We start from the raw sequence: 10,000 nt of genomic DNA on the forward strand, positions 1-10,000 counted from the left end.
GAGTGCCGCACTGTCAGAGGGTCAGTGCTGAGGGAGTGCCGCACTGTCAGAGGGTCAGTGCTGAGAGTGTGCCGCACTGTCAGAGGGTCAGTGCTGAGGGAGTGCCGCACTGTCAGAGGGTCAGTGCTGAGGGAGTGCCGCACTGTCAGAGGGTCAGTGCTGAGAGTGTGCCGCACTGTCAGAGGGTCAGTGCTGAGAGTGTGCCGCACTGTCAGAGGGTCAGTACTGAGGGAGTGCCGCACTGTGAGAGGGTCAGTGCTGAGAGTGTGCCGCACTGTCAGAGGGTCAGTGCTGAGGGAGTGCCGCACTGTCAGAGGGTCAGTACTGAGGGAGTGCCGCACTGTCAGAGGGTCAGTGCTGAGGGAGTGCCGCACTGTGGGAGGGTCAGTGCTGAGGGAGTGCCGCACTGTCAGAGGGTCAGTGCTGAGGGAGTGCCGCACTGTCGGAGGGTCAGTGCTGAGGGAGTGCCGCACTATCGGAGGGTCAGTGCTGAGGGAGTGCCGCACTGTCGGAGGGTCAGTGCTGAGGGAGCGCCGCACTGTCGGAGGGTCAGTGCTGAGGGAGCGCCGCACTATCGGAGGGTCAGTGCTGAGGGAGCGCCGCACTGTCGGAGGGTCAGTGCTGAGGGAGTGCTGCACTGTCGGAGGGTCAGTGCTGAGGGAGTGCCGCACTGTCGGAGGGTCAGTACTGAGGGAGTGCTGCACTGTCGGAGGGTCAGTGCTGAGGGAGTGCCGCACTGTCAGAGGGTCAGTACTGAGGGAGCCTCGCACTGTCGGAGGGTCAGTGCTGAGGGAGTGCCGCAGTGTCAGAGGGTCAGTGCTGAGGGAGTGCCGCACTGTCAGAGGGTCAGTACTGAGGGAGTGCCGCACTGTCGGAGGGTCAGTGCTGAGGGAGTGCCGCAGTGTCAGAGGGTCAGTGCTGAGGGAGTGCCGCACTGTCAGAGGGTCAGTACTGAGGGAGTGCCGCACTGTCGGAGGGTCAGTGCTGAGGGAGTGCCGCACTGTCGGAGGGTCAGTGCTGAGGGAGTGCCGCACTGTCGGAGGGTCAGTGCTGAGGGAGCGCCGCACTATCGGAGGGTCAGTGCTGAGGGAGTGCCGCACTATCGGAGGGTCAGTGCTGAGGGAGCGCCGCACTGTCGGAGGGTCAGTGCTGAGGGAGTGCTGCACTGTCGGAGGGTCAGTGCTGAGGGAGTGCCGCACTGTCGGATGGTCAGTACTGAGGGAGTGCTGCACTGTCAGAGGGTCAGTGCTGAGGGAGTGCCGCACTGTGGGAGGGTCAGTACTGAGGGAGTGCCGCACTGTCAGAGGGTCAGTGCTGAGGGAGTGCCGCACTGTGGGAGGGTCAGTACTGAGGGAGTGCCGCACTGTCAGAGGGTCAGTACTGAGGGAGCGCCGCACTGTCGGAGGGTCAGTGCTGAGGGAGTGCCGCACTGTCGGAGGGTCAGTGCTGAAGGAGTGCCGCACTGTCGGAGGGTCAGTACTGAGGGATTGCCGCACTGTCGGAGGGTCAGTGCTGAGGGAGAGCCGCACTGTCGGAGGGTCAGTGCTGAGGGAGTGCCGCACTGTCGGAGGGTCAGTGCTGAAGGAGTGCCGCACTGTCGGAGGGTCAGTACTGAGGGAGTGCCGCACTGTCGGAGGGTCAGTGCTGAAGGAGTGCCGCACTGTCGGAGGGTCAGTACTGAGGGAGTGCCGCACTGTCGGAGGGTCAGTGCTGAGGGAGAGCCGCACTGTCGGAGGGTCAGTGCTGAGGGAGTGCCGCACTGTCGGAGGGTCAGTACTGAGGGAGTGCCGTACTGTCGGAGGGTCAGTGTTGAGGGCGTGCCACACTGTCAGAGGGTCAGTGCTGAGGGAGCGCCGCACTGTCGGAGGGTCAGTGCTGAGGGAGTGCCGCACTATCGGAGGGTCAGTGCTGAGGGAGCGCCGCACTGTCGGAGGGTCAGTGCTGAGGGAGCGCCGCACTGTCGGAGGGTCAGTGCTGAGGGAGCGCCGCACTATCGGAGGGTCAGTGCTGAGGGAGCGCCGCACTGTCGGAGGGTCAGTGCTGAGGGAGTGCTGCACTGTCGGAGGGTCAGTGCTGAGGGAGTGCCGCACTGTCGGAGGGTCAGTACTGAGGGAGTGCTGCACTGTCGGAGGGTCAGTGCTGAGGGAGTGCCGCAGTGTCAGAGGGTCAGTGCTGAGGGAGTGCCGCACTGTGAGAGGGTCAGTGCTGAGAGTGTGCCGCACTGCCAGAGGGTCAGTGCTGAGGGAGTGCCGCACTGTCAGAGGGTCAGTACTGAGGGAGTGCCGCACTGTCAGAGGGTCAGTGCTGAGGGAGTGCCGCACTGTGGGAGGGTCAGTGCTGAGGGAGTGCCGCACTGTCAGAGGGTCAGTGCTGAGGGAGTGCCGCACTGTCGGAGGGTCAGTGCTGAGGGAGTGCCGCACTATCGGAGGGTCAGTGCTGAGGGAGCGCCGCACTGTCAGAGGGTCAGTGTTGAGGGAGTGCCGCACTGTCAGAGGGTCAGTACTGAGGGAGTGCCGCACTGTCGGAGGGTCAGTACTGAGGGAGTGCCGCACTGTCAGAGGGTCAGTGCTGAGGGAGTGCCGCACTGTCAGAGGGTCAGTGCTGAGGGAGTGCCGCACTGTCAGAGGGTCAGTGCTGAGAGTGTGCCGCACTGTCAGAGGGTCCGTGCTGAGGGAGTGCCGCACTGTCAGAGGGTCAGTGCTGAGGGAGTGCCGCACTGTCAGAGGGTCAGTGCTGAGAGTGTGCCGCACTGTCAGAGGGTCAGTGCTGAGAGTGTGCCGCACTGTCAGAGGGTCAGTACTGAGGGAGTGCCGCACTGTGAGAGGGTCAGTGCTGAGAGTGTGCCGCACTGTCAGAGGGTCAGTGCTGAGGGAGTGCTGCACTGTCAGAGGGTCAGTGCTGAGGGAGTGCCGCACTGTGGGAGGGTCAGTACTGAGGGAGTGCCGCACTGTCAGAGGGTCAGTGCTGAGGGAGTGCCGCACTGTGGGAGGGTCAGTACTGAGGGAGTGCCGCACTGTCAGAGGGTCAGTGCTGAGGGAGTGCCGCACTGTCAGAGGGTCAGTGCTGAGGGAGTGCCGCACTGTCGGAGGGTCAGTACTGAGGGAGTGCCGCACTGTCGGAGGGTCAGTACTGAGGGAGTGCCACACTGTCAGAGGGTCAGCACTGAGGGAGTGCCACACTGTCGAAGGGTCAGTAGAGAGGGAGTGCCGCACTGTGGGAGGGTCAGTACTGAGGGAGTGCCGCACTGTCAGAGGGTCAGTGCTGAGGGAGCCTCGCACTGTCGGAGGGTCAGTGCTGAGGGAGTGCCGCAGTGTCAGAGGGTCAGTGCTGAGGGAGTGCCGCACTGTCAGAGGGTCAGTACTGAGGGAGTGCCGCACTGTCGGAGGGTCAGTGCTGAGGGAGTGCCGCAGTGTCAGAGGGTCAGTGCTGAGGGAGTGCCGCACTGTCAGAGGGTCAGTACTGAGGGAGTGCCGCACTGTCGGAGGGTCAGTGCTGAGGGAGTGCCGCACTGTCGGAGGGTCAGTGCTGAGGGAGTGCCGCACTGTCGGAGGGTCAGTGCTGAGGGAGCGCCGCACTATCGGAGGGTCAGTGCTGAGGGAGTGCCGCACTATCGGAGGGTCAGTGCTGAGGGAGCGCCGCACTGTCGGAGGGTCAGTGCTGAGGGAGTGCCGCACTGTCAGAGGGTCAGTGCTGAGGGAGTGCCGCACTGTCGGAGGGTCAGTGCTGAGGGAGTGCCGCACTGTGGGAGGGTCAGTACTGAGGGAGTGCCGCACTGTCAGAGGGTCAGTACTGAGGGAGCGCCGCACTGTCGGAGGGTCAGTGCTGAGGGAGTGCCGCACTGTCGGAGGGTCAGTGCTGAAGGAGTGCCGCACTGTCGGAGGGTCAGTACTGAGGGATTGCCGCACTGTCGGAGGGTCAGTGCTGAGGGAGAGCCGCACTGTCGGAGGGTCAGTGCTGAGGGAGTGCCGCACTGTCGGAGGGTCAGTGCTGAAGGAGTGCCGCACTGTCGGAGGGTCAGTACTGAGGGAGTGCCGCACTGTCGGAGGGTCAGTGCTGAAGGAGTGCCGCACTGTCGGAGGGTCAGTACTGAGGGAGTGCCGCACTGTCGGAGGGTCAGTGCTGAGGGAGAGCCGCACTGTCGGAGGGTCAGTGCTGAGGGAGTGCCGCACTGTCGGAGGGTCAGTACTGAGGGAGTGCCGTACTGTCGGAGGGTCAGTGTTGAGGGCGTGCCACACTGTCAGAGGGTCAGTGCTGAGGGAGCGCCGCACTGTCGGAGGGTCAGTGCTGAGGGAGTGCCGCACTATCGGAGGGTCAGTGCTGAGGGAGCGCCGCACTGTCGGAGGGTCAGTGCTGAGGGAGCGCCGCACTGTCGGAGGGTCAGTGCTGAGGGAGCGCCGCACTATCGGAGGGTCAGTGCTGAGGGAGCGCCGCACTGTCGGAGGGTCAGTGCTGAGGGAGTGCTGCACTGTCGGAGGGTCAGTGCTGAGGGAGTGCCGCACTGTCGGAGGGTCAGTACTGAGGGAGTGCTGCACTGTCGGAGGGTCAGTGCTGAGGGAGTGCCGCAGTGTCAGAGGGTCAGTGCTGAGGGAGTGCCGCACTGTCAGAGGGTCAGTGCTGAGGGAGTGCCGCACTGTCGGAGGGTCAGTGCTGAGGGAGTGCCGCAGTGTCAGAGGGTCAGTGCTGAGGGAGTGCCGCACTGTCAGAGGGTCAGTACTGAGGGAGTGCCGCACTGTCGGAGGGTCAGTGCTGAGGGAGTGCCGCACTGTCGGAGGGTCAGTGCTGAGGGAGTGCCGCACTGTCAGAGGGTCAGTGCTGAGAGTGTGCCGCACTGTCAGAGGGTCAGTGCTGAGAGTGTGCCGCACTGTCAGAGGGTCAGTACTGAGGGAGTGCCGCACTGTGAGAGGGTCAGTGCTGAGAGTGTGCCGCACTGTCAGAGGGTCAGTGGTGAGGGAGTGCCGCACTGTCAGAGGGTCAGTACTGAGGGAGTGCCGCACTGTCAGAGGGTCAGTGCTGAGGGAGTGCCGCACTGTGGGAGGGTCAGTGCTGAGGGAGTGCCGCACTGTCAGAGGGTCAGTGCTGAGGGAGTGCCGCACTGTCGGAGGGTCAGTGCTGAGGGAGTGCCGCACTATCGGAGGGTCAGTGCTGAGGGAGCGCCGCACTGTCAGAGGGTCAGTGTTGAGGGAGTGCCGCACTGTCAGAGGGTCAGTACTGAGGGAGTGCCGCACTGTCGGAGGGTCAGTACTGAGGGAGTGCCGCACTGTCAGAGGGTCAGTGCTGAGGGAGTGCCGCACTGTCAGAGTGTCAGTGCTGAGGGAGTGCCGCACTGTCAGAGGGTCAGTGCTGAGAGTGTGCCGCACTGTCAGAGGGTCCGTGCTGAGGGAGTGCCGCACTGTCAGAGGGTCAGTGCTGAGGGAGTGCCGCACTGTCAGAGGGTCAGTGCTGAGAGTGTGCCGCACTGTCAGAGGGTCAGTGCTGAGAGTGTGCCGCACTGTCAGAGGGTCAGTACTGAGGGAGTGCCGCACTGTGAGAGGGTCAGTGCTGAGAGTGTGCCGCACTGTCAGAGGGTCAGTGCTGAGGGAGTGCCGCACTGTCAGAGGGTCAGTACTGAGGGAGTGCCGCACTGTCAGAGGGTCAGTGCTGAGGGAGTGCCGCACTGTGGGAGGGTCAGTGCTGAGGGAGTGCCGCACTGTCAGAGGGTCAGTGCTGAGGGAGTGCCGCACTGTCGGAGGGTCAGTGCTGAGGGAGTGCCGCACTATCGGAGGGTCAGTGCTGAGGGAGCGCCGCACTGTCGGAGGGTCAGTGCTGAGGGAGCGCCGCACTGTCGGAGGGTCAGTGCTGAGGGAGCGCCGCACTATCGGAGGGTCAGTGCTGAGGGAGCGCCGCACTGTCGGAGGGTCAGTGCTGAGGGAGTGCTGCACTGTCGGAGGGTCAGTGCTGAGGGAGTGCCGCACTGTCGGAGGGTCAGTACTGAGGGAGTGCTGCACTGTCGGAGGGTCAGTGCTGAGGGAGTGCCGCACTGTCAGAGGGTCAGTACTGAGGGAGCCTCGCACTGTCGGAGGGTCAGTGCTGAGGGAGTGCCGCAGTGTCAGAGGGTCAGTGCTGAGGGAGTGCCGCACTGTCAGAGGGTCAGTACTGAGGGAGTGCCGCACTGTCGGAGGGTCAGTGCTGAGGGAGTGCCGCAGTGTCAGAGGGTCAGTGCTGAGGGAGTGCTGCACTGTCAGAGGGTCAGTACTGAGGGAGTGCCGCACTGTCGGAGGGTCAGTGCTGAGGGAGTGCCGCACTGTCGGAGGGTCAGTGCTGAGGGAGTGCCGCACTGTCGGAGGGTCAGTGCTGAGGGAGCGCCGCACTATCGGAGGGTCAGTGCTGAGGGAGTGCCGCACTATCGGAGGGTCAGTGCTGAGGGAGCGCCGCACTGTCGGAGGGTCAGTGCTGAGGGAGTGCTGCACTGTCGGAGGGTCAGTGCTGAGGGAGTGCCGCACTGTCGGATGGTCAGTACTGAGGGAGTGCTGCACTGTCAGAGGGTCAGTGCTGAGGGAGTGCCGCACTGTGGGAGGGTCAGTACTGAGGGAGTGCCGCACTGTCAGAGGGTCAGTGCTGAGGGAGTGCCGCACTGTGGGAGGGTCAGTACTGAGGGAGTGCCGCACTGTCAGAGGGTCAGTGCTGAGGGAGTGCCGCACTGTCAGAGGGTCAGTGCTGAGGGAGTGCCGCACTGTCGGAGGGTCAGTACTGAGGGAGTGCCGCACTGTCGGAGGGTCAGTACTGAGGGAGTGCCGCACTGTCAGAGGGTCAGCACTGAGGGAGTGCCACACTGTCGAAGGGTCAGTAGAGAGGGAGTGCCGCACTGTGGGAGGGTCAGTACTGAGGGAGTGCCGCACTGTCAGAGGGTCAGTGCTGAGGGAGCCTCGCACTGTCGGAGGGTCAGTGCTGAGGGAGTCCCGCAGTGTCAGAGGGTCAGTGCTGAGGGAGTGCCGCACTGTCAGAGGGTCAGTACTGAGGGAGTGCCGCACTGTCGGAGGGTCAGTGCTGAGGGAGTGCCGCAGTGTCAGAGGGTCAGTGCTGAGGGAGTGCCGCACTGTCAGAGGGTCAGTGCTGAGGGAGTGCCGCACTGTCGGAGGGTCAGTGCTGAGGGAGTGCCGCACTGTCGGAGGGTCAGTGCTGAGGGAGTGCCGCACTGTCGGAGGGTCAGTGCTGAGGGAGCGCCGCACTATCGGAGGGTCAGTGCTGAGGGAGTGCCGCACTATCGGAGGGTCAGTGCTGAGGGAGCGCCGCACTGTCGGAGGGTCAGTGCTGAGGGAGTGCCGCACTGTCAGAGGGTCAGTGCTGAGGGAGTGCCGCACTGTCGGAGGGTCAGTACTGAGGGAGTGCCGCACTGTGGGAGGGTCAGTACTGAGGGAGTGCCGCACTGTCAGAGGGTCAGTACTGAGGGAGCGCCGCACTGTCGGAGGGTCAGTGCTGAGGGAGTGCCGCACTGTCGGAGGGTCAGTGCTGAAGGAGTGCCGCACTGTCGGAGGGTCAGTACTGAGGGATTGCCGCACTGTCGGAGGGTCAGTGCTGAGGGAGAGCCGCACTGTCGGAGGGTCAGTGCTGAGGGAGTGCCGCACTGTCGGAGGGTCAGTGCTGAAGGAGTGCCGCACTGTCGGAGGGTCAGTACTGAGGGAGTGCCGCACTGTCGGAGGGTCAGTGCTGAAGGAGTGCCGCACTGTCGGAGGGTCAGTACTGAGGGAGTGCCGCACTGTCGGAGGGTCAGTGCTGAGGGAGAGCCGCACTGTCGGAGGGTCAGTGCTGAGGGAGTGCCGCACTGTCGGAGGGTCAGTACTGAGGGAGTGCCGTACTGTCGGAGGGTCAGTGTTGAGGGCGTGCCACACTGTCAGAGGGTCAGTGCTGAGGGAGCGCCGCACTGTCGGAGGGTCAGTGCTGAGGGAGTGCCGCACTATCGGAGGGTCAGTGCTGAGGGAGCGCCGCACTGTCGGAGGGTCAGTGCTGAGGGAGCGCCGCACTGTCGGAGGGTCAGTGCTGAGGGAGCGCCGCACTATCGGAGGGTCAGTGCTGAGGGAGCGCCGCACTGTCGGAGGGTCAGTGCTGAGGGAGTGCTGCACTGTCGGAGGGTCAGTGCTGAGGGAGTGCCGCACTGTCGGAGGGTCAGTACTGAGGGAGTGCTGCACTGTCGGAGGGTCAGTGCTGAGGGAGTGCCGCAGTGTCAGAGGGTCAGTGCTGAGGGAGTGCCGCACTGTCAGAGGGTCAGTGCTGAGGGAGTGCCGCACTGTCGGAGGGTCAGTGCTGAGGGAGTGCCGCAGTGTCAGAGGGTCAGTGCTGAGGGAGTGCCGCACTGTCAGAGGGTCAGTACTGAGGGAGTGCCGCACTGTCGGAGGGTCAGTGCTGAGGGAGTGCCGCACTGTCGGAGGGTCAGTGCTGAGGGAGTGCCGCACTGTCGGAGGGTCAGTGCTGAGGGAGCGCCGCACTATCGGAGGGTCAGTGCTGAGGGAGTGCCGCACTATCGGAGGGTCAGTGCTGAGGGAGCGCCGCACTGTCGGAGGGTCAGTGCTGAGGGAGTGCTGCACTGTCGGAGGGTCAGTGCTGAGGGAGTGCCGCACTGTCGGATGGTCAGTACTGAGGGAGTGCTGCACTGTCAGAGGGTCAGTGCTGAGGGAGTGCCGCACTGTCAGAGGGTCAGTACTGAGGGAGCCTCGCACTGTCGGAGGGTCAGTGCTGAGGGAGTGCCGCAGTGTCAGAGGGTCAGTGCTGAGGGAGTGCCGCAGTGTCAGAGGGTCAGTACTGAGGGAGTGCCGCACTGTCAGAGGGTCAGTGCTGAGGGAGTGCCGCACTGTCAGAGGGTCAGTACTGAGGGAGTGCCGCACTGTCGGAGGGTCAGTGCTGAGGGAGTGCCGCACTGTCGGAGGGTCAGTGCTCAGGGAGCGCCGCACTGTCGGAGGGTCAGTACTGAGGGAGTGCCGCACTGTCGGAGGGTCAGTGCTGAGGGAGTGCCGCACTGTCGGAGGGTCAGTGCTGAGGGAGCGCCGCACTGTCGGAGGGTCAGTGCTGAGGGAGTGCCGCACTGTCGGAGGGTCAGTGCTGAGGGAGTGCCGCACTGTCAGGTGGGAGTTTCGTGTGGGTCAACATTCCCTCAACTGACCTCACTCAAGCTATATGACCGCATTGTTGCCTGTGGGATCTTGCTGTGGACAAATAGGCCAACACATTTCCTACGTAACAACAGTGACCACGCTTCTGAAGGTAAATACATTGTTTGACAAGCGGTTTTAGGTGTCTGACTCTCTGAGAAGTGCAACTGTGAAGTCCCAAGATGAGCTTTCAATAGCGTAACAGGCGCGTGGATGGTTTTGTGTGGACTTTACCTTGCCAGCTGTTCTCTGGGTCAGTCTGTAGTGAGCCTGGGCACAGGGGCCCGCCCTGGAGCCACAAGCCAAGGGGGAGGCCTCTCTGAACACCAGCAGCTAGACAATGGGGAGAGAGAGAAAGACAAAGAGGGAGAGGATCAGGAGAGGGGGTGCAAACAGACAGGCCGCCCGCCACACGGATAGGGGGTGCAGAGGCCGAGATCGCAGCGAGACACTTGTGAGCCACCGCACTACTGGATGTCAACAGCAGGGGGAGCAAGCGGGCACCAGCTGTGACGCTATCATAGTCAACTAACCTGCCAACACGCCCTGCGTGAATCATGGACTCTGTGGGCGTCCGGTGCAAATTCATGTAACCCCTGCAGTGCAGAAGAGGCCATTCGGCCCATATGAGACTGCATCGACAGAGTGTCGTACCCAAACCCATTCCCCAGCTCGTTCTCCGTAGCCCCACACCTTTCCCATGCCTAATCTATCTAACCTGCACATCTTTGGACACCAAGAGGCAACTTAGCAATGCCAATCTACCCAATCTTTGAACACTAAGGGGCAATTTAGCATGGCCAATCCCCCTAACCTGCACATCTTTGGACACTAAGGGGCAATTTAGCATGGCCAATCCACCCAATCTTTGAACACTAAGG

General features: G+C 63.2%; 1 protein-coding gene across 1 annotated transcript in view; it reads right to left on the reverse strand.

The window, feature by feature from the left end:
* Positions 1–10,000, reverse strand: part of LOC144487267 (autophagy-related protein 2 homolog A-like) — a 98,200-nt gene that overhangs the window by 36,026 nt on the left and 52,174 nt on the right. The window contains exon 14 of the mRNA XM_078205352.1: positions 9,354–9,452. Coding sequence (XP_078061478.1) covers positions 9,354–9,452 — 99 coding nt within the window. The remainder of the gene's footprint in view (positions 1–9,353; positions 9,453–10,000) is intronic.

Source organism: Mustelus asterias, unplaced genomic scaffold, assembly GCF_964213995.1.
Source record: "Mustelus asterias unplaced genomic scaffold, sMusAst1.hap1.1 HAP1_SCAFFOLD_685, whole genome shotgun sequence".
Lineage (NCBI taxonomy): Eukaryota > Metazoa > Chordata > Chondrichthyes > Carcharhiniformes > Triakidae > Mustelus > Mustelus asterias.